Source organism: Cetorhinus maximus, chromosome 13 (assembly GCF_964194155.1).
Source record: "Cetorhinus maximus chromosome 13, sCetMax3.hap1.1, whole genome shotgun sequence".
NCBI classification, from domain to species: domain Eukaryota; kingdom Metazoa; phylum Chordata; class Chondrichthyes; order Lamniformes; family Cetorhinidae; genus Cetorhinus; species Cetorhinus maximus.
The window spans coordinates 58,484,257-58,509,039 of NC_135891.1; the positions used below are offsets into that span (position 1 = coordinate 58,484,257).

Genomic DNA, 24,783 nt, shown 5'->3' on the forward strand with positions numbered 1-24,783 from the left:
TATTATAAATGTATTGCAGCACCTCAGAGTGCAACATGATGTATGTTGATAACTGCAATACCTTTGTCTGATTGTCTGCATTGACCATATTGAAATGATTGTAATATTCATTGATTGTATTGATGCACCTTTTGATACATGTGTAATAGTTGAATCTGATTGTACCTATGTGATGGTGATTTTGAAATGGTTTGGAATGTTCTTCCAGATATTTTATGAATAAAGTATATTTTTCCAAAAAAAAAGTCAGGTGTGTGATGAAATACTCTCCACTTGCCTGGATGAGAGCAGCTCCTACAACACTCAAGAAGCTCGACACCATCCAGAACAAAACAGCCCGCCTTAGCCAGTACCTTCCAAAGCCCACGGCCACTACAATCTAGAAGGACAAGGGCAGCAGATAGATGGGAACATCACCACCTGGAAGTTCCTCTCCAAGTCACTCATCAACCTGACTTGGAAATATATCACCGTCCCCTCACTGTCGTTGAGTCAAAATCCTTGAACTCCCTCCCTAACAGCACTGTGGGTGTACGGACGCCACATGGACAGCAGCGGTTCAAGAACAAAAACAGAATTACCTGGAAAAACTCAGTAGGTCTGGCAGCATCGGTGGAGAAGAAAACAGTTGACGTTTCGAATCCTCATGATCCTTCGGCAGAACTGAAGTATAGTTAGGAGAGAGGTGAAATTTTTTCTTCTCCGCCGATGCTGCCAGACCTGCTGAGTTTTTCCAGGTAATTCTGTTTTTGTTTTGGATTTCCAGCATCCGCAGTAGCTTTTTGTTTTTATCGGCGGTTCAAGAAGACAGCTCACCACCACCCTTCTCAAAGGCAATTCGGGATGGGCAATAAACGCTGGTCCAGCCAGCGATTCCCACATCCCATGAATGAATAATTAAAAACATCAACCGCCGACCTACAGAACTATTATCCAATCATATTGGAGTACTGGCAAGTCCCGCGGCCAAAATTGTTCCCACTGGTTGTCCTGTCCTCAGTCCCGCCCCAAGTAGGCGGAACTCCTCCCAATGGACCCGCCTTCGCATGACTCTGATTGGGTGGAAGAAGAATTATTGTGATGACTTCGCGTTTCTATTTCTGATTTGTTAATATGGATGTCACTCAGAAGGTCCCTGTTCCGGTTGGTCAAACCGTTGTGCAGACGAAATGGCGGCTGTGGGCCCAGTTGAAGGGCCGGAGGAGCAGAGTGGCCAGTTCAACAGCCCGGCCTCGGGGCCCAGGGGAGCAGGGCCGGGGAGACCACCCGGACAGCCTGACCCCGGGGAGCAGGGGCCGCTGTGTGAGTTCGCCCTTTCCCAGTGCGGATTTGCGTAGTGTGTTGGTTACCAGTGTCCTGAACTTGGAGAAACTGGAGCTGGATCTGTACAGGTGGGTCAGGCGGTGAGTGTGATCATGAATAACCTGTGAAAGGCTCTTCATCAACTGGTTACTGTCTGTGACATGGCACTGCCCAGCTTAGTGCAACCTCTCACTGGCTATGAGGTGAACTGCCATCTAACCAGATTGAGATGATGTCTAAATGGGGTCTCTTCTACAGTGGGGAGACTAAAGGCAGACTGGGTGACTGCTTTGCGGAAAACCTTTGCTTTGCAAGCATGACTGAGACCTTCCTGTAACTTGCCGTTGCAGCACCCCATCCTGCTCTCCTGTCCACATGTCCATCCTTGGCCTGCTGCAATGTTCTGGTGAAGCCCAATGCAAACTGGAGGAACAGCACCTCCATCTTCCGATTAGGCACCTTACTGCCTTCCAGACTTAACACTGAGTTCAACAACTTCAGACCATGAACTATCTCTTCCATCTTGACCTCTTTTTTTAAATCTAATTTTTATTTATTTTATTTTAATTTTAATCTTATTTTATTCTTTATCTATTTCATTTTTTAAAATCCTTTTTCCCAAACCCACCTTCTCCCACAGAACCATCTGCCACTTGTGTTTGCTTTCACAGACTGCTAAAATGAATGAATTAACGGCACAAATAGAGGTTGATGGGTATGATCTTATAGCCATTATGGAGACATGGTTACAAGGGGATCAAGGCTGGGAACTAAATATTCAGGGGTATGTTGTTATGAAGCTATTAGTGTATATAATATCATTGGAAAATATTTTTCATTTAAAGTAGAGGTTTAGTCTGTGGGTGTCTTAATTCGATTAAAGCCAGCTCGCCTGGGTGCTTTGATATGTACTAGTTTTAAGATGTAAACAGAGAGATAGAGTGCATTTGCATTTTTTGAATAGCGTATTCAAGAAGTGGAGTGAAAACTGACACCTATGTAGCAGCTACCAATCAATATGTTTATGCTACTAATAAAATTGGTACTATGAAAGGGGTTTCATTGTTAAAAGGTAGAGTTCAAAGAGGCTAGAGATACAGTGAGAGGTTGCATTCAATTGGTGGTGGAAGGTATAACTTTAGCAGTTTTCAGGTGTGCGGAGCAGAGGCAAAGAAAGATCAAAAGGCAGCTGCAAGCCTCCAACTGGCTCCACAGGAACCAAAGTGAAAAGAACCTCACTTTGAATCCCTATGGTGAAAATGCTTTGTCTGGTGTCTGGTTAAGTCTATGTGTTGCTGTTACCTTAATGGAGATTACTTTGGGAATTTGTTAGAAGTTATGATAGTAGTAATTTGAATCCATGTGTGCATGTATTTTAACCTGTGTAAATTAATGAAGTGTTTCATTTAGTTTAAAGTTAAGCCTCAAGAACTGGTGGTCTGATTCCTGAATTTAGAGTTGCGTCTCAAACATAACCCTTAAAATTATAGGTTATGACGTTTGTTTAAAGTTTCCCTCTGGAAATTTTAAATAACTCAGCTTTACCAACTGCACCAGTCATAACAATGTGACTTTTCGAAAGGACAAGCTGGAAGAAAAGGGTGTGGGGTAGCTTTGTTAGTACGAGATGGAATAAGTACGATAGCAATAAATGATCTTGGATCAGAAGATGTAGAATCCATATGGGTGGAGGTAAGAAATAACAAAGGGAAGAAGACACTGGTGGGAGTAGTCTATAGGCCCCCTAATAGTATTTATACTGTAGGACAGAGAATAAATCAGGAGATAATGAGGGCATGTAAAAAAGGTGGTACATTAATCATGGGTGACTTTAATCTTAATGTAGATTGGGAAAATCAAATTGGCAGAGGTAGCCACGAGGAAGAATTCATAGAGTGTATTTGGGACAGTTTCCTAGAACAATATGTTGTGGATCTAACCAAGGATCAGGCTATTTTGGATCTGGTAATGTGTAATGAAGCAGTTTAATAAATGATCTCAAGAGTAAAAGATCCCCTAGGAAACAGTGACCATAACACGGTAGAGTTTAGCATTCAGTTTGAGAGTGAGAAACTTGGGTCGGAAACAACTGTGCTAAACTTAAATAAGGGTAATTACAGAGGAATAAGGGCAGCATTGGCTGGAGTGGATTGGGAAAGGAGTTTAGCAGAAAAGATGATTGATGAACGTTTAAAAAAAATAGTTCATGACTCACAACTAAGATATATCCCAGTGAGGAAGAAGGATTCTAGGAAGGGGATAAACCAACCATGGTTAACCAAGGAAGTTAAGGATAGTATCAAATTGAAAGAAAAAACACACAATGTGGCAAAGATTAGTGGTAAACCAAAGGATTTGGAAAGTTTTAAAAACCAACGAAAGATGACCAAAAAATAATAAAGAGGGAGAAAATAAACTTTGAGGATAAACTAGCAAGTAATATAAAATACAGTGAGAGCTTCTTTAAATATATAAAAAGGATGAGAGTCCAAAGTGAACATAGGCCCCTTAGAAAATGAAGTTGGGGAAATAATGGGGAACCAGGAAATGGCTGAGGAGTTGAATGAATACTTTGCATCAGTCTTCACGGTAGAAGACACTAATAAAATTCCAAAAATACCAAATAATCAAGGGGCAAAGGGGGGAGGAAATAAATACAATAGCTATCACTAGAGGAAAAAATACTAGACAAACTAATGGGCCTAAAGGCCGATAAGTGCCCTGGACCTGATGGGTTACACCCTAGAATATTAAAGGAAGTAGCTACAGAGATAGTGGATGCACTGCCAGTAATCTTCCAAGAATCCTTAGATTCTGGAAAAGTCCCAAGGATTGGAAAACTGGCAATGTAACACCCTTATTCAAAAAGGGAGGGAGACAAAAAACAGGTAACTATAGGCCAGTTAGTTTAACATCTGTCTTTGGGAAAATGTTAGAGTCTATTATAAAGGATTTAATAGCAAAGCATTTCGAAATACATTAGTATAATCAAGCAGAGTCAGCATCGCTTCATGAAGGGGAAATCATACCTGACAAATTTATTAGAATTCTTTGAGGAGGTAACAAGCAGGATAGATAAAGGGGAACCAGTAGATGTAATATATTTGGATTTCCAAATGGCGTTCGATAAGGTAGCACAAATAAGGCGACTTAATAAGATAAGAGCCCGTGGTGTTGGGGGTAGTATATTAGCATGGATGGAGGATTGGCTAACTAATAGAGACAGAGAGTTGGGATAATGGAGCATTTTCAGGATGGCAGCCTGTAATTAGTGGAGTGCTGCAGGGATCAGTGCTGGGGCCATAATTATTTACAATATATATTAATGCCTTGGATGAGGGAAGTGAATGTACGATCGCCAAGTTTTTGGATGACACCAAAATAGGTGGGAGGGCAAGTGGTGTGGATGACACAATCTATGGAGGGATATAGACAGGTTAAGTGAATGGTCAAAAACTTGGCAAATGGAATATAGTGTGGTAAAATGTGAGGTTATGTACTTTGGCAGGAAGAATAGAGGAGCTGAATATTATTTAAATGGAGAAAGATTGCAGAAAGCTGCAGCACAGTGGGATTTGGGAGTCCTTCTGCATGAATCACAAAGAGCTAGCAAACAAGGTCATCAGGTAATAGGGAAGGCAAATGGAATGTTGGCCTTTATTTCAAAGGGAATGGAGTATAAAAATAGGGAAGTCACAAGGCACTAGTTAGACCACGCCTAGAATACTGTGAATAGTTTTGGTCCCCGTATCTAAGGAAAGATATACTGGCATTGGAGGCAGCCTAGAGAAGGTTCTCGGGGTTGATCCTGGGTATGGAGGGATTTTCTTATGAGGAGAGGTTGATTAGGTTAGGCCTGTACTCACTGGAGTTTAGAGGAATACAAGACAACCTTATTGAAACATATAAGATTCTTAAGGGGCTTGACAATGTAGATGCTGAGAGGTTGTTTCCCCTTGTGGGAGAGTCTAGGACCAGAGGGCATAATCTCAGAGTAAGGGGTCACCCATTTAAGACAAAGATAAGGAGGAATTTCTCCTCTCAGAGGGTAGTGAAGCTGTGGAATTCTCTACCAAAGACGGCTGTAGAGGCTGGGTCGTTAAGTATATTCAAGGCTGAGACAGATTTTTAATCAGTAAGGGAGTCAAGGGTTTTGGGGGAAAAGGTAGGAAAGTGGAGTTGAGGATTATCAGAACAGCCATGATTTCATTGAATGGCAGAGCAGACTCGATGGGCTGATTGGCCTACTTCTGCTCCTACGTCTTATGGTCTTGTTCTGCTATCTTTATGCCACTATCAGCACCTTCTTAGTTCTTATCACTATCGTTAACACTCTGTCTTATGTCCATGACATCTTTGTCAATCTCTCCTGAGCTCCCACCTATCCCTGACATTCTGTGTTGCTCCACCTGCTCCACCCCCTCTTAAATAGTATAAAATCCATCACATTTCCACATCTCTTCAGCTCTGAAGAAGAGTCATATGTGAATCGTTAACTCTATTTCTTTTGCCACAGATGCTGCCAGACCTCCTGAGATTTCCCAGCGTTTTCTGTTTTTATGTCTAAATGGGGGCGTATAGTCGGATGTGTCATCTTTTGAATTTCTGTATGCCAAAATAGAGATTAATTAGTAGTCTAAAGGAATGAAATTTTGGTGAAATGACTGAATAAAGTGACAGGTACATTGCTTATTATCAATTCTCCAGAAATTGTTTTTATTAATCAAATGTTAACCGATGTACGAGGATAAGTACCTGTTGAATTTTTGTTGTCAAACCAAAATTGTTATCCATAAGTAGAAGTATTGGAATTTGCAGGCACATTTGTTTATGTTGAGCTGGCAAATTACTACCAAGAAGGTGATGTTTTCAAGCTGCCCTCCCTGTCAGCTTTCTGTCTTGTGAAATTATAGTTTGTGCCTTGGCGGTTAACTATTCAGCAAAACTGGACTGTCTTGTCCAGGGCACAAGCCATGGATTGCCCAAATATCAGGGTCCCCCTCTTGACCTCCCTGGTTGGATCTAAAGGAATGCAGAGCACTACATTTGGCACTGGCTCGGTTGCAGGAGTTTCTAGAAAGATGACCAAACTTGAAGTAGGGCTTCAAACCAGGGTTGCAATTTTTGCCATCCTCTGGTCCCTTTTGGGTGGAGCATTTATGATGTTTATCACTGTTGAACACCAGCTGAAACTTGCCATGAAGGGTTATATATAAAGAATGGCCACTTGGTTAGGGTATGAGTGAGTGCTAGCACTAGTGTATTCTAGGCCCAAGCAAGACAGTATATTCAAGAAAGGAGGAGGGAAAAACACAAGTTGAATTGGGCAGATGAGTTTTTGAAATACAATAGGTATAAAAACAAGGATAACTTTAAAAACTGGGGAAGCTTAGCAATATTAAAATCAGTGGTGAATGAAGGTGAAGAATCCAGTAAAGGAAATTACAATTGATGTTGATAGTATTGTATTTTGTTTTGCGTAGCTCTGTACTGGTCTCAAACTATGTTTGAGGCTGGTAGCTTCATGAAGTTTGAGCGATGATTGAATTTCCAAATCATTTGAAAATAGTCTATGGAAACATCTTTAATCCCACAATGAAGACCACAAGGTAGAATATGTAGAAAATTGTACCATGATGTTACTGAATGAATGTGTTTGTGGTAAGCAATTTAAAAATGAGGTATTCTGTGATCCTTTCAAAAACAAAAAGTTTCAAGGTTTTATATTTTAAATTCTGATTGCATCACCCACTCTGTTTGCTGTTTTATTTCAGAGGGACACATCACTGGATCCCAAGGAGTCGCATGTTATTTGGTGGGCAGATTGTTGGCCAATCACTAGTAGCTGCTGCAATGTCTGTATCTGAGAATGTTTTTGCTCATTCATTACACTGTTACTTTTTGCGAGCAGGTAAGACATAAACCTCTCCACTGGTTAGTTTCTTTTCCTCCTTCAGCTGCTGTGAAAATTGAAGCCGACATTGCATCAGAAATTCAGTGCTAATGTAGAAATTCTCCGTCAGGATAAGGGATAGAGAGCAATAAGCCGCTAGCCCTAGGGCTCTCCTGATTGATTGCCGTAATTTTGGAAGATCCAATACAACCCCATATAGATGCAGATAGACCTGTTCTCCCCCATCCCCACCCCAGGAAATTCCAGGCAAAGGTGCTTAAAGGTGATGTAATCCACAGTGCAAACTGTCCTGGCACACACGAACGTTGCTCAATTTGTGGCCGGACTTGTAATTTCCCTATTCACTTTGAATTAATACTGTATATTCTGTGATGACTCCTTCAACTAATTCTGTCTGTCTGAAGTATTGAGTTTGCCAGTGTGCACATGTACTGGTGCCCACATAGCATATGGTGATCACCCATTTTTCCTTCTTAAAGCTCACCTCTTTAACTAACATCCCTGCTCCTGGCACTATGTCCATTTTCCATAAACTTCCAGTCCTGTGCTTTAGGGTATCTTTACATTAAAATCACAATGTAAATGGAAGCAGTTGCTGATCCCAGAAATAAATCGGGAGTAGTAAAGATGGAGAGCCAGGACAGTTGGCACTGTGGATTACATCACCTTTAAGCACCTTTGCCTGAAATTTCCTGGGGTGGGGACATGGGATGGGGGAGAACAGTTCTATCTGCATCTATGTGGGGTTGTATTGGATCTTCCCTTATCTGACAGATTTGAGAGCACTAGGAAAGCATTCATGACCTCTGTCTGACATGGAAAGATTTGTTAGTTAACTAATGTTTGATCTGTTGGGTCAGTTAACGTAGTTGCTGTTTATTCACTGAGCGTCAAAAATAATAAAATTTATGCTGTTTCATTTCAATTTACATTTAAAAAAAACACCAGGAATATCCTCTCGCTCCCAAAAGAAGAATGCCTGTTCTCCCTTCTTTTCCTGTGCCCATTCCCCACCACCATCAACAAGGATGTCAGCTTTGTTTGCAATTTGCAAGTTTTGTGTATTCTTGGAAGTAGTGCCATCCAATGGTGTTCTGCAGCTCAAAATCCATTAGAGAACTTGCTAAAATTGAACCTTTATATTTTGTGACATGAAAAATGAAATCGCTACATATCTTGGTCATTATGTATTACATACTGGCCCTTTTAAAGAAGGGATTTACATGTAGTGGCAAGCAGCTTACAAGGCAAAATACTAGATAGGGGAAAGATACGTATTTTTCACCTTACAGCTTTGCATGTGATAGCTATGCCATCTAGCAATTGAAATTACCATTAGTTGTCTAAGATGTGCTCTCTGCGGCCAGTGCTAGTTTTCTTCTGAGCATTTAGATTGGCTGTTCTGAATCTTATTTGTTGCAAATTATAATTACTTTCATGGTTAGTTCAAGAAGGATGAAATGTGCTTTACATATTTCCAAGCTGGTGTAGGAGACCCTATCCTTGTTTGTCCAGTCCATTAAGAATATTTTAAGCAGTTTGCAGTTGTAAGTAGCTTTTGGTGGTGAAAAGTGACTAAATAACACCCCACGTTCCATTTGACGTCTTTGTTATTAAATATTATGTGGTAAAATAAGAACAGATTTTGGTAGTACTCAGCAAGTCTGTCAGTAGCTGAAAGGGAAAACACAGACTAAAGTTTGTGGGACTGTTTCACAAGTGCCTGCATGTTCTCTCAAAACACTCCCTTCTTTTAGTATATACAATTCTTTAACTGCCAGTAATAAAGGAACTAAATTTTACACATCTCAAGGGGAGACGGTAGCGTAGTGGTAATGTCACTGGACTAGTGATTCAGAGATCCAGGCTAATGTCCTGGGAACATGGGTTCAAAGCTAGTCTCAGTAATGGTGACCATGAAACTATTATCGATTGTCATAAATGTTCACGAGGGAAGGAAATCTGCCATCCTTACCTGGTGTGGCCTGCATGTGACTCCAGACCCACAGCAATGTTGTTGACTCTTAATTGGCCTCTGCAATGGCCTAGCAAGCCACTAAGTTCAAGGGTAGTTAGTGATGGGCAAAAATGCTGACCTTGCCAGCGATGCCCACAACCCAAGAAAGAATAAAGAAAAAAATGTTATCCAACAATCCACTCATGACAAATCGCTCCTAAATGTGAAAATCACAGAATTATGTTAAAAGGATTGTCCTTTATTAAACCAGTTTTGCTGTAGTGCATAATTACATTTAGGCCTTTAGGCCTTGACACTGTTTTGATCTTACTGCAGGTGATCCCAATGTGCCAGTTGTATACAGAGTGGATCGTACTCGGGATGGTAAGAGCTTTTCTGTTCGTTCGGTGAAGGCCATCCAGCATGGGTACCCGATCCTAATTTGCCAAGCCTCTTTCCAGAAGAAAATGGAGAGCCCAATTCAGCACCAGTTTACCATGCCTGTGGTTCCTGCCCCTGAAAACATATTGACCCGAGGGGAACTCATTGAAAAATACTTGAGGTATAGCAGTTAACTAGCACTGAGATAAGATATGTTATTTTTAACTTCATGTACTAATGCTTCAGAATATTGTGTAATACACTTAGTATACTCTAAAAGACAGTGGTCTAAAGAGAAATTGCTATATTCTTAAGTAGTTAACATTAGCTTTTCCTTAACCATTATCTGTGCAGAAAATGGTTCCAAAAGTAATTTTATTTTCTGAATAGATTGTAATTGTAGTTTCACTTATAATGCCAATTTAATGCAAATATATTCCCTTAGTTAGGAAAGGTTTATTAGCTAGGCATTGTAATTTGTTTTACAACAAATTTTTACAAATCTTTTTTTATTCATGGGAAATGGGCGTCGCTGGCAAGGCCAACATTTATTGCCCGTCCATAATTGCCCTTGAGAAGGTGGTGGTGGTGAGCTGTCTTCTTGAACCGCTGCAGTCCACGTGGTGTAGGTACACCCACAGTGCTGTTAGGGAGGGAGTTCCAGGGTTTTGACCCAGCGACAGTGAAGGAATGGCAATATATTTCCAAGTCAGGATGGTGAGTGACTTGGAGGGGAACTTCCCAGGTGGAGGTATTCCCATCTATCTGCCGCCCTTGTCCTTCTAGATGGTAGCAGTCTTAGGTTTGGAAGGTGCTGTCTAAGGAGCCTTGATGAGTTCCTGCAATGCATCTTGTAGATGGTACATACTGCTGCCACTATCCATCGGTGGTGGAGGGAGTGAATGTTTGTGGATGTGGTGCCAATCAAGTGGGCTGCTTTGTCCTGGATGGTGTCAAGCTCCTTGTGTTGTTGGAGCTGCACTCATCCAGGCAAGTGGAGAGTGTTCCATCACACTTCTGACTTGTGCCTTGAAGATGGTGGACAGGCTTTGAGGAGTCAGGAGATGAGTTACTCACCGCAGGATTCCTAGCCTAGGACACTACCCTGAGGAATTGCTGCAGTGTGTCCTGGATTGAGATGATTGACCTCCAACAACCACAACCATCTTCCTTTGTGCTATGTATGACTCCAACCAGCAAAGAGTTTTCCCCCTGATTCCCATTGACTCCAGTTTTGCTAGGGCTCCCTGATACTATACTCAGTCAAATGCTGCCGGATGTCAAGGGCCTTGGAGTTCAGCTCTTTTGTCCCATGTTTGAACCAAGGCTGTAATAAGTCCAGGAGCTGAGTGGCCCTGGTGGAACTCGAACTGAACATCAGTAAGCAGGTTATTTCTAAGAACTGTTGATAACCCTTTCCATCACTTTACTGATGATCAAGAGTAGACTATGGGGCGCTAATTGGTTGAGTTGGATTTGCTCTGCTTTTTGTGGACAGGACATACCTAGGCATTTTTCCACATTGCTGGGTAGATGCCAGTTTGTAGCTGTACTGGAACAACTTGGCTAGGGGCGTGGCAAAATGAGTTATGAGTTAGCTCCTCTGATCCTCAATGAATAGACGTTGCTGCTATAGTACAACAGTAGGCAGACTGACGGGTTCCATGTTCAACTCCTGGTCTGTGTTGAGCTAACTGATGTCAGCTGGTAAAGCAACTGGATGTGTTCTCAACTGGCCTCAAAGCTGTGGCCTAAGGAGGGGTAAAAGTATCTAAGGTGCTTTCTCCTGATTTCTCTTCAGTTATTTCTGCTAGAAAGTATGTTTGCATGAACGTCTGGCAAGGCCAAAACCACGCTTGATTGCAAGCCCCTGCATACTCGAATAGGTTTCCAATACTTTTTACCTGGGGACTCACAAAGAAGGCTGCTCACTTGATGAGATACTTTGAGTATTGGCATCATAGAACCATACCTCATTTGTTCCAGTCCACACTGTGTCTCTCTGATGTTGCTGAGGTGGTTTTCATAAGTGGGTTGATTTTTCATGTGAACTGAAACTTACTTTTCCTTCTCGAGACTTTTGCTCATAATCTAGTGCACTACTGTATTATTGGAGGTGCTAGCCTTGTGAAGCCCTGTCTTCCTTTGTAGTTTTACTAAGGCACGGTAATCAGATTTCCTGATATCCTGGTCAACATTTGGCTACCACCACCAATAACCAGTCATCTCAATTATTAATGAGATCCTGTTCTACATAAACTAGCTACCATATTTTCCAATGTGACTCACTGTAATTCAGAAGTAATTCACTGTATGCATAAATATGATTGCATTGTTCCATGATTTTATTTATTTTTTTTGTTTTGGTTTCTTCCTTATTTTTAGAGATCCAGATTTAACGGAGAACTATAAAATGGGTCTGACCAAAATATTAGCTGACGAGGTTCCAATTGAAATCAAACCCATAAATCCACCAGATTGCTACATACGTGTACCCATGGAGCCTGTACAGCGGTTTTGGGTCTGAGCACGTGGTTACATAGGTAAGATTCAGAATTTGCTTGCAGGATTATTTCTGATTACGTGAGTAAGCAGAGTAAAATTAGATCCCTTTTGAAATTTGCTCATATTCAGCCTGTTTCCAGAGAAAAGTCTAATCTGCTGGACAGCACCAGGTTTGAGGGCAGACTAGGTGATGAGATTGTGTGATGCCTGTCACTATATCATGAAGCCTACCTGTATGAGGCGCAGGGAAGTTTCATGAAAAAAAAAGTGAACAATATTGGGCAGAGCATCAATCAGTCAATATACATGATTCTTCCTTAAAAGTTATCCATGGAAAGACAAGGTACAGTTAGAAACCATGATTTGATCGTAATTCGCTCAAATCTATATGCTCCTTGTAAATGTGTCAGTTTCCAATTCCTGATCTGCTTCTTCTGTATTCATACGAAAAATCTAAAGTTGGTAAGGCTTAATACAAAATAATGAATCAAACGAAGAGAAATCGTACTTAAAACAGCTTGTGACGTGCATTGAAGTCTTGTTTGCTCTGCTGCATTGGCATTAGTGTCAAAAATTTCAAAGCTGCATCTTGCTATTGCTGTGCGCAAACTTTGTCTTCGTAACAGGCTAGTCTTAATGCTAGGTTGCTCTTGACATCTTTCCTGATTGGTGCCTTGCCCTGGGCACAGTTGCCAGTATCAAGGACTAGGGGCATGCGAAAGACTATAACCACATTTGGTTGTAATATGCCTGAGGTTTGAGAATCATCTCTCGAGATGTACATAGAGTGTTTCCTTTTGCCTAGACCAAAGCCTTGGCTTTCTAATTGGTTTACTGTCGAATTATAACTTATTTGTCTGCTGAGTCAGCATTTCCACTGTTTCTCTAGGACTTTTTTTTCACTAATATGCAGTTACCCAGTTCAATATGATAGTTGAGCAAAGATATATAAGTCTCAAATTGCTTCTAACATCTTCTTGCTCCTCTAACTATCCATATTGCTTGTTCTTGTGGCCTCCTGATCACTGGATCTCCACCCTGTCTTACTCCTAGACCTCAATACTACCATCATTTATCTGGCTTCACCCTTGACTTGTGGGAGAATAGATACTTGTGATACTTGGAAAAACCAGAAGTATGTAGTGTTGAGCAGAACTATGTGATCATTGCAAAACTGATGCTGCCATGAGAAGGAGCCATAGTTCTAGGCTTATTAAAGTATGCTCATTGTGGAAACAGGCACTGTAACTTAAGTACACCAGATGGAACAGCTTGATGTTATAAGTTCATGGACCTAAGCTTTGTTTTAATTGTATCACGTAATAGATTTGTGAGCAAAATTAATGCCTATGGGATTAAAGGGACTGTGGCAGAATGGATACAACATTGGTTAGGGGGCAGAATGCAGAACGCAGTGTCAATCAGTTATTTTTCTGATTGCAGGGAAGTATATGGCAATACAAAAATAAAAATACCTGGAAAAACTCAGCAGGTCTGGCAGCATCTGCGGAGAGGAACACGGCTAACGTTTCAAGTCTGTATGACTCTTCGACAGAACTAAGAAAAAATAGAAAAGAGGTGAAATGTAAGCTGGTTTGGGGGGCGGGGGGTGTGGGTGGGACATGTAGAGCTGGATAGAGGGCCAGTGATAGGTGGAGATAGCCAAAAGATGTCATAGACAAAAGGACAAAGAGGTGTTGAAGGTGGTGATATTATCTAAGGAATGTGCTAATAAGTGACATTAAGGGTAGAAAGCAGGACAAGCAAGGTACAGATAGCCCTAATGGGGGTGGGGTGGGGTGAAGGGATCGAATTAGGCTAAAAGGTAGAGATAAAACAATGGATGGAAATACATTTAAAAATAATGGAAATAGGTGGGAAGAGAAAAATCTATATAAATTATTGGGGGGGAAAAATAAAGGGGGGGATTGGAAAGCGGGTGGGGATGGAGGAGAGAGTTCATGATCTAAAATTATTGAACTCAGTATTCAGTCCGGAAGGCTGTAAAGTGCCTAGTCGGAAGATGAACTGCTGTTCCTCCAGTTTGCGTTGAGCTTCACTGGAACAGTGCAGCAGGCCAAGGATGGACATGTGGGCATGAGAGCAGGGTGGAGTGTTGAAATGGCAAGTGACAGGGAGATGCGGGTCATGCTTGTGGACAGACCAAAGGTGTTCCGCAAGGCGGTCACCCAGTCTGCGTTTGGTCTCTCCAATGTAGAGGAAACCGCATTGGGAGCAGCGAATGCAGTAGACTAAATTGACGGAAGTGCAAGTGAAATGCTGCTTCACTTGAAAGGAGTGTTTGGGCCCTTGGACGGTGAGGAAAGGAGAAGTAAAGGGGCAGGTGTTGCACCTTCTGCGGTTGCATGGGAAGGTGCCGTGGGGGGGGGTTGAGGTGTAGGGGGTGATGGAGGAGTGGACCAGGGTGTCCCGGAGGGAACGATCCCTGTGGAATGCCTCCAGGAGGGGTGATGGGAAGATGTGTTTGGTGGTGGCATCATGCTGGAGTTGGCGGAAATGGCGGAGGATGATCCTTTGAATGCGGAGGCTGGTGGGGTGCTAAGTGAGGACAAGGGGGACCCTATCATGGTTCTGGGAGGGAGAGGAAGGTGTGAGGGCGGATGCGCGGGAGATGGGCCGGACATGGTTGAGGGCCCTGTCAACCACCGTAGGTGGAAAACCTCAGTTAAGGAAGAAGGAAGACATGCCAGAGGAACTGTTTTTGAAAGTGGCATCATCAGAACAGATGCGACGGAGGCGAAGGAACTGAGAGAATGGGATGGAGTCCTTACAGGAAGTAGGGTGTGAGGAGCTGTAGTCGAGGTAGCTGTGGGAGTTGGTAGGCTTGTAATGAATATTGGTGGACAGTCTATCACCAGAAATTGAGACAGAGAGGTCAAGGAAGGGAAGGGAAGTGTCAGAGATGGACCATACGAAAATGATGGAGGGGTGGAAATTGGAAGCAAAATTAATACATTTTTCCAGGTCCAGACGAGAGCATGAAGCAGCACCGAAGCAATCATCGATGTACCGGAGAAAGAGTTGTGGGAGGGGGCCGGAGTAGGACTGGAGCAAGGAATGTTCCATGTACCCCATAAAGAGACAGGCATAACTGGGGCCCATGCAGGTACCCATAGCCACACCTTTTATTTGGAGGAAGTGAGAGGAGCTTAAGGAGAAATTGTTTAGTGAAAGAACAAGTTCAGCCAGACGGAGGAGAGTAGTGGTGGATGATGATTATTCGGGCCTCTGTTCGAGGAAGAAGCGGAGAGCCATCAAACCATCCCGGTGGGGGATGGAGGTGTAGAGGGATTGGACGTCAATGGTGAAGAGGAGGCAGTTGGGGCCAGGGAACTGGAAATTGTTGATATGATGTAGGGTGTCAGAGGAATCATGGATGTAGGTGGGAAGGGACTGGACAAGGGGAGAGAGAATGGAGTCAAGATGGCTAGAAATGATTTCCGTGGGGCAGGAACAGGCTGACACGATCGGTCTGCCGGGACAATTATGTTTGTGGATTTTGGGTAGGAGGTAGAAGCGGGCCATCCGAGGTTGGGAGACTGAGGTTGGAAGCTGTGGAAGGAAGATCTCCAGAGGAGATGAAGTCAGTAAAAGTCTTGGAAACAACGGCTTGATGTTCAGTGGTGGGGTCATGGTCCAGGGGGAGGTAGGAGGAAGTGTCTGCGAGTTGAGTGTCAGCATCCGCAGTTTTTTGCTTTTATCTAAGTATATGGCAATGTTCCCCAGAAGTTGACGTTAGGATAACTGATCATTTTCATTTATATAAATAACCTGGATTTGGGTGCAGGACAGAATTTCAAAGTTTGCAGGTGGCTAAACTCCAAAAAGTAACGAACGATGAGTAAGATAGTAATACACTGCAGAAGGACATAAAATTGGTAAAATGTCAGACACATGGCAGCTCCCAGAAACTCTTTGTATCTTATCACACAGGCAAGGTAGCAATGTTTTGGGTGTTGCAGTCATTGACAGAAAATCAATCAGTGATTTGCACTGGGTCTTGCACACAAGGGAGTCCTTTTCCCAGTGCGCTCTTGCACCCAGCAGGTTTACTTTGAGCTGGTTGTGAATGGTGGTACTGTATTTTCAAACACTTGTGTTGGTCCCATTTAACTTCACATTAAGTAAATAAAAATAATAAATATGCATTTGATAATACAGAAAAATATTTGTTAGATTGTTTGTAGAATCTTTGTAATGTGGGAGAGGAGCCTTAGAAGCAGAAAGATTGAGAACCCCTTTTTAACCTTAGCTGTAGTATTGTTTGATTCTGGGCACCACACTTCAAAAAAGATTTACTAGAATGGTACCAAAGATGAAAGACTTCAGTTATTTGGAGACTGGAGAAGCTGTGTTTGTTCCCCTTTGAGCGGATATTTAGAGGAGGTTTGGTAGAGGTGTTCAAAATCATGAATTGTTTTGATAGAGTAAATAAGGAGATTGGTTACTGACCCTTCTGCCACTGAAAATAAAGGACACAATGACATAGGAAACAGTTTGAACACAGTGAGTTGTTGTGATCTGGAATGTACTTCCTGAGAGGTATATAGAAGGAGGTTCAGTAACGGATTTCAAAGGGAACTGGATAAATGCTTGAAGAAAAAATATTTACAGAGCTGTGAGGAAAGAGCAGGGGTGTGTCACTAATTGCATAGCTTTAAGAACCAGAACAAGCATCATGGACCAAATAGCCTCTTTCTGTTTTCATCATATTTTGAATAGTTTTAAACTGTCAATCAACATTTTCTTGCACAATTACAGTGACCGCATTCAAACTTGTTGTGGTTATCTCTTTGGAATCATTGCAGTAAACAGAAATTATAGTAGAAAACTTGGATAAACATTTCAAATGGAAAGATTCAGGGTTAGAATGAAAATAATCTTGTTTGTAGTGTGGAGTATTATATAATTATACAAGTTAACTTTTCTCCACTAAGTTTTTTTTACAGATTGCTTCTATAAACATTGTAAACCAAATTGTCTTAATGGACTGAACAAATAAGGACAGGGCCTCCCACACCAGCTTGGAAACATGTAACACATATTTGATCTTTCCTGCACCTTTCACAGATTCAGGACATCCCAAAATGCCTTACAGGCAATGAAGTAATTTTTGAGATATAATTATTGTTGCAATTTGGAGAAACATGGCAGCCAATTCATGCAGAGCAAGGTTCCACAAAGGTAGAAATTATTAGATGATCTATTTTGATGTTTGTTGAGAGATAAATGTTAGGACACTGGAATCACTTCTGATCATCTTCACTAGTGTCATGGAATCTTTTACATCATCTGAGAGCAGACGGGGCCACGGTTTAATGTCTCATCAAAGATGGCACCTCCACATATAGCATTCCTCAAGCCCCAAACCAGAAATTTGAGTCGCTAATCTAGGCTAGTGAGGGAGTGCTGCTTTCTAGAGGTGCCCCCTTTTCAATAAGATGTTAAATTGAAACCTTAGGTCGGATTTCCATGGAGGAGGCAGGAAGGCCAAGCCAGGAAACTTCCTGACCCGGCAGACCCATTCCCTTTAAAAGGGCACCCCTGCCAGCTGTATTATCATGTCTAGGAAGGCCTCCACCTGCTATAGTTTTGTCAGGTTTGCCACCTCCAGGGACAAGCCCGAGGCAGCAAAGGAATTGGGTGGATAGCAAGACCAGCAGGTTAGAATGCCCACCTACATTTACTGGGACATTGGTCCAATTTTAACAATGAACGTCAGGACTTCAAACCCTGTCCCACACATCCGCCCTGGCCCCACCCCCCATGGATCCTCTCATCGCTCCCTCATGCCCCGTTACCCCTCTCACTGCCCTTATACTTTGTCACCATAATTTTAACATTAAGATGCCAACCTCCTGATACAACAGTACAGAATTTTCTTTTCAATTGTTTTGTAGGTGATAGGAACATGAAATTGCATTGCTGTGTTGCTGCCTACATCTCCGATTACTGCTTCCTGAAAACTGCATTACTGCCTCACTTGCAGTACAGGGTAAAATTCACAGCATCCCTCAACCACTCCATGTGGTTCCATGCCCCTTTCAGGTCGGATGAATGGATGTTATATGAATGTGAGTCCCTGGTCTGGTGAGTTTTCTACATTGTATTTTATAGTTCAGTTTGCATAGAACTGGACAGGTATGAGTTATTAACTATTGGAAGTTGATTGGGGGGGGGAAAAGTCAGTGAGTACACTGCACATCTGTGCTAGGATACTTTCTGCTTTAGCACGGTGGGACCAGCTTTTTGCGCACCGTTCCCTACAGGATTAGTTCTTGATCTTACTTAGCTATGCTATTCAGAAAAGTGCTAGACAGAGGCCAGATGTGTTCCCTTGCCACTTAAAAATTAAAACCTGAGCAATTCTCATGCTTCTGCTAGCAGTGAATAGCATTGACAATACGCAGGGGCAGGTGTTTGCCCATCCTGTTAGCTGGGTAGTTTGTATGTATGGCTGTGATTTTCCAGCTTTTGTTTGTTCTGAGAGTCACAAGGACACCTGCAAATATGGAAATACACTCAGGGAGTCCTGTCCTCACTTGTGATTATCAGTGTTGACTGCCCAATGAATAATGTAGTATGTTGCAGCAAAAAAACAGTCAATCAACACAAAATTGCACAAATTTGATGCTTTATAATCCGCCTGGGCTCCCTTGGGAAGATTCTAGGATCCTGGAGAGAAAAGGTGGAGGAAGAGAAGGATTTGTCTCTTTGTGCTCAGAAATTCTAATAACAGTAGCACCAGGTGATTTCTGCCTAGCTCATGATCTTCTCACTTTTGTGTGTAGGTGGCTGCCGGGGCCTGGTACAAGGTCGTCTCTGGAAGCAAAATGGAGTCTTAGCAGTTTCTTGTGCTCAAGAAGGAGTATTTTATGTGAAACCAACACCCAACAAAAGCAAGTTGTGACCAAATAGGTTAATTGCTAATTAACCTACTTCATGCATTTGTAGCATGTCTTCAATCTAATGTACTGTGTAATTTGTCAAGAGGTAATATAACATCTGTAGTATATTAAAAATCTTGTGTGTACACTTTCTGGAAAACTTTTCCATTAATTCCTGTGCTCACATTTACAATGAAAAGTGCCTATGTAAAATAGTTATATTGTAATTACATCCTTTTTGCCAGTGGTGACAATTTGTCCCTTCCAGCTCTTCAGCCTGTACAGCAGATAAACTCCTCTGAGTCCCAAATGTTTAACCGTGATATAAATATTTAACTGTGATTTAAAATTGAAGTACTACATAAAGGGTTCAAAAATGTGTGGGACTTCTGGTGTTGGGGTGCAGCTGAAGGCACATGAATTAAGCCATGACTCAATATGCCAGATCCTGCCATCCGTTGTATCGTTCCTGGAGAGCCTGTTTGAAGAAGAACTTCTGTCTACCCCAAAGATGGTCCCATGCACCTGAAGTATCATAGCCAGGGCAGGGGGATTGAGTGACTGGAATTTTTTGGCTCCAACCTGTGTTACGTTAGTGGTCAGTACACTGAAAGGCAATCTGGCCTCCCTGCTGACCGATACAGGGCCCAGTAGGGATCTTGCCATAGTTTCCCAAAGACTTGTGCCTGCTTTTGTATCCAGTCAGGCCCTGTTACCTGCTACCAACTGAGCTTCAGTTACCTAGGCCCCAAGCTCTAGAATTCCCTCCTTACACCTGGCTGCACCTCTACCTCACCATCCTCCTTTAAGAAAGTCCTTAAAATTACCTCTTTGACCAAGCTTTTGGTCATTTGTCCCAATATCTCATACGTGGTTTGGTACTATATTTTGTTTTATAATATTCTTGTGAAGCATCTCTGGGTGTTTTATTATGTTAAAGGTGCTATATAAGTTGTTATAAGGGGCTGATCAGCCTTGCAGCTTTCCATTACATCTCGAGTAGCTGTAGACTTCGAGTCAAAACCAGAAACAGAAATGTTACTTAAACTTCCCCCTCCTTAATCTTCTGTGTTCTGCACAGGAGTGGGGGTGGGGTGGAGAAATAATTTATTTTTTGTTTTCTTAACTATAACCTCATTAATTTCTTTCCATGCCCCTAATGTTTTTAAGTGTATCTTTTAGGTGTATGAAGTGTTTGAGTATTTTCTATTAAATTCTTGCCTCCTAACCTGTGTTCCTGGGGCTGGATGGGTTTTGAACATCATCCTCAGCTCCATTATCATACAGAGCAGGAAGGGGCCATTTGGCCCGTTGTGCCTGTGCCGGCTCTTTGAAAGAGCTGACTAATTAGTTATAGTCCTCTGCTCTTTCCTCATAGCACTGCAGACTTTTTCTTTATATAACCAATACTGTTTTGAAAGTACTAATCTGTCTCCGTCACATTTTTGTTCAGAGCGGATTAGTGCTGAACGTGCATCTTTTTTGGTTATATTACAGCTCTGGCACAACCTTTGGCTCATCAGTTGCTGTTGATAAATCTGCTTCCCTAACATTTTGTTTTCCTTTGGAGTAAGAAGGTAGAATTTCAGCACTGCATTATTTGCTATATCTCTACTCTCTCTAACCCAAAATATCAACATTTACATTTTTCTCTCTCATTCAATCAGAGATTACAGGTTGATTGAATAGAAATGTTTTAAAATTGAGAATGGGACAAGATTTAATAATTGTGATGCTAGGGAAACCACCAAATTCAGCATAACAGCTGGAACAAAATTCTCTGATTTTTACCTTGACTTTTCTGCATTATCGAGTCAATCAGTCAAATTTAAATTAAATATTCATGTATCAAATAACTACTTGGAACTTTTTTCATCTATTTTTGCCACCTTTTATACATCAAGCACCATACAGGTGTTGAATAGTATATAAATCCATTTATACAAAATATAGAGACAATGATTTGTGGAAACAGAAAACTCCAAGTCGACTGAGACATACAGAAAATACTGGATACAGGGTATTTAGTAACAGAAAAGACTAAACAAAAAAGTTAACACTGAGGAGCAGATCAGCACACTGCTATGAGGCATTTTCAATATGTACCTTAGTTCAACTCTGTTTCCACTTACCTTTTCTAAAGTGTTTTAATAAGCTCGCAGACAAACATAATTCTTTATATTTAATAAAAAGAATTGAAAATATGTTAATGACAAAGTTATTCAATGTCTTGTGTAATTTGCAAAGTATTTAATTGAGACCTTTTGTATAAATCATTAAAGTCTACTACATTTGAGACTTAATAAAACTCATTAATGTGCCTGTTAAACATAGTTCCCAATATTATCATTTTTCCTTAACATACAGAAATTGACGTGACAAGACCTAGCATGACTTTGGTTTAAAATGTTTGGAAAAAGCTAAAGGCAGACAGGAGAACATCTGTGTTTAAAAGTCAATTGCTAGGAAAATCCAAAATATGTCTGAGTATAGAAAGAAAGAAATTGCACCTCTTGTCCACACAGGATGTCCCAAACTTTTGAAAGTTTTAGGGAAACGCAACAGTGAATTTGCAAACAGTAAGGTCCCACAAACAATGACATAAATGACCATCATCTATTGTTGGTTGAGGGACAAATGTTAGCCAGGAGAATTCCCCTGTTAACTGCAATTTTGCTGAATGTTTGCATTTTTGTTTGATGCAGCAGTGAGTTTCCAGAAACAAAAAGATCATAGCTGCTGTTAATGTCACATTCCTTGCTGACACTAGAAGTGGGCATTGTATATGGAGTCTGATCTTAAACAGGAAAATGCATCCAGGTGGCATGAAACTAGCAGCACAGAAAATGTAGTTAGCACATAAAGTAGAATTATAGGGGGAAAAAAATCTTTGGGAGAGCAAAAATGTGTCAATATTCTTTAAAGGAACAGTAAGTTTGCGAAGATAAAAATAAAAATGAATCAAATAATTTAAACAATGAACAGGAAAGTAGAACGCGGCTCTACCCTCCTGTGACTAGCAGTTTTAAATTTAAATGGTCATTAAAATAACAGCAGCAACACATTAGTGTGTATTAACGTCAAATGCAACCACGTATGAAAATTTGATCTCTTATTTCTAATTAGGATGGTAGCTATTTGAATGGCCTGTATACTGAGTGTAGTTATACAACTAGTTTTGCATTTATGAAAAGTGGTGTGGGTGCACTTCAAAACAAAAGTGACTTGTGAAAGCATGAAAGACAAAATTTGTGTGACCCTCTCCAGGAAGCTAACTCAGTACTTTGAATTCACATCAGTTAGAGCATAATTGCAACTCAGTGCAAAGCAATGTTTAAAAAACGCGCAGGTGGTTTGTTTATCCTTGTGGGAAGTTTGAAAAGCATATTGGTAATCATTTTGAACTTTGTGCACTTCTGGAATGAAAAGTTAGCCACTTGATATGTGAAAAACTACACATTCATTTAAACATGTATAAGAGATGCATTGTAACTGACCTGAAATGGCCAGTTAATTATACCTCTTATCTGCTGCCTGAGTAATACACTCTACAAACAATGTCAGAGAAAAGTAGTTGTACTATAACTTAGTTTTAACATATTTTGAAGTAAATGACTACTGGCCATGGATCGTTTAAAAAGTGCTGTCTTTTTAAAAATAATTTACATAATTGCAATGTGTCATTTTTAAGGACTGGGTTAAAAGTGAGATACCTGCCTCTGATACATTTACTGAATCTAGTCTAACTCAAATACAAGAAAGGAGGCATTGTAAAAGGGCCAAGGAAACAAATTGGGTGCAATTCTGCAGTTAATCCAAATGTAAATCACTGGACCCTATATCAAGGCATTAATTCACAATCTTGATATATTTCAAAACTCATCCCACTGACCCTCTTTAATAAATTTCACTAATTGATCAATCAGGCTATTGGAACAATGGTGACAAGGGAGTAAAAATCAAAAATCACTTTTTAAATCTATAACTCATTAGAAACTTGATTGGAATAGATATCTGGAACTGTGTTACAAGAGGGTAAGACAGCCAAGGATTTAATGTTGGTATAAACTGCATGATACTATCCAACTTTACTGTTAAGTTTTTATGATTGCAGACAGTACATTGTTACTGCCATTAAGGGAGAATTTTCTCTTGTGGCTTTGTGCAAGTTTAAATGAAATGCAAGATTAGAATTACAAACTAATGGGACTTTATTAGGAGATGTATAGTGTTTCGCTAGGAAGTGACAAACCCTGGCTTGTGACAGATTTTTTAGTTCAGTGCAGTGGCAGCTAGATCTCTGATAACTCAACTACACTGACTTCAGAGATAAAAACAAAAAACCACTGCGGATGCTGGAAATCCAAAACAAAAACAAAATTACCTGGAAAAACTCAGCAGGTCTGGCAGCATCGGCGGAGAAGAAAAGAATTGACGTTTCGAGTCCTTACGACCCTTCAACAGAACTGAGTATAGTTAGGAGAGGGGTGAAATATAAGCTGGTTTAAGGTTGTGGGGGGCAGGGGGGAGGTGGTTGTAGGGACAAGCAAGCAGTGATAGGAGCAGATAATCAAAAGATGGCACAGACAAAAGGATCAAAGAGGTGTTGAAGGTGGTGATATTATCTAAGAAAATGTGCTAATTAAGAATGGATGGCAGGACACTCAAGGTCCACGTGGGGTGAGACGGAGACAGTCACTGAGGAAGGAAATATGGCTGAGAAAGCAGGTTTTAGTAAACACCTTGTCAAACACCAGGAGAGAAATGGAAAGCAATGAAGGTGAACAAGGCAGAAGAGACAGACGGAAATCCTGTCGGAGAACAGAGCATTAGTTCTTCGAGGTAGGCATTTCTTGAAGAGGAATGGCAGTCAATTAAACACAGAGATAAAAACAAAAAACTACTGCGGATGCTGGAAATCCAAAACAAAAACAAAATTACCTTGAAAAACTCAGCAGGTCTGGCAGCATTGGCGGAGAAGTAAAGAGTTGACGTTTCGAGTCCTCACGACCCTTCAACAGAACTGAGTATAGCTAGGAGAGGGGTGAAATATAAGCTGGTTTAAGGTTGTTGGGGGGGGGGCAGGGGCGGTGGTTGTAGGGACAAGCAAGCAGTGATAGGAGCAGATAATCAAAAGATGACACAGACAAAAGGATCAAAGAGGTGTTGAAGGTGGTGATATTATAAACCCCCCCCCTCAACTTCTCTCTCCCCACCCCCCACACAACCTTAAACCAGCTTATATTTCACCCCTCTCCTAACTATACTCAGTTCTGTTGAAGGGTCATGAGGACTCGAAACGTCAACTCTTTTCTTCTCCGCTGATGCTGCCAGACCTGATTTTTTCCAGGTAATTTTGTTTTTGTGTTGTACACTGACTTCAGGCTGCATTTGGACCACTTGTGCAAATTAGTCTGATAATACAGTACAGTAGAAAAGCACTAACTTTTAAATTTATTATTGCACAGCCTTCTTTCAGGGTACATTTAATTGGCTTTTACTGCAAACTCATGGCTAATCTAGCGCTTTGTAGTATCAGGTCCTGAATGATCTTGACAAGCTGAGTGAGTCCAGAACTGGGGGGCACTGTTTTAAAATTAGGGGGTTGCCTTTATAGCACAGAGATGAGGAGAAATCTTTCTCTTGGGGTTGAGCGACTTTGGAACTCTCTGCCTCAGAAGGCGTATATTTTTAAGGCAGAGGTAGATAGATTCTTGTTAGGCAAGGGATCAAAGGCTATCAGGGGCAGATGGGAATGTGGAACTTGAAACACAAACAGATCAGCCGTGATCTCATTAAATGTCAGAGTGGTTCAA

The 24,783-nt window shown here is 41.2% G+C and overlaps 1 protein-coding gene across 1 annotated transcript; it reads left to right on the forward strand.

Moving 5' to 3' along the window:
- The first annotated feature begins 1,113 nt into the window (after positions 1 to 1,113).
- acot8 (acyl-CoA thioesterase 8) lies at positions 1,114 to 19,118 on the forward strand. The gene is given in 7 exon segments (XM_078554719.1): positions 1,114 to 1,391; positions 7,077 to 7,213; positions 9,510 to 9,735; positions 11,940 to 12,097; positions 17,981 to 18,158; positions 18,160 to 18,170; positions 18,872 to 19,118. Coding segments are annotated over 7 exon segments (1,107 nt in total). The 3' UTR covers positions 18,991 to 19,118.
- The last annotated feature ends 5,665 nt before the right edge of the window (positions 19,119 to 24,783 follow it).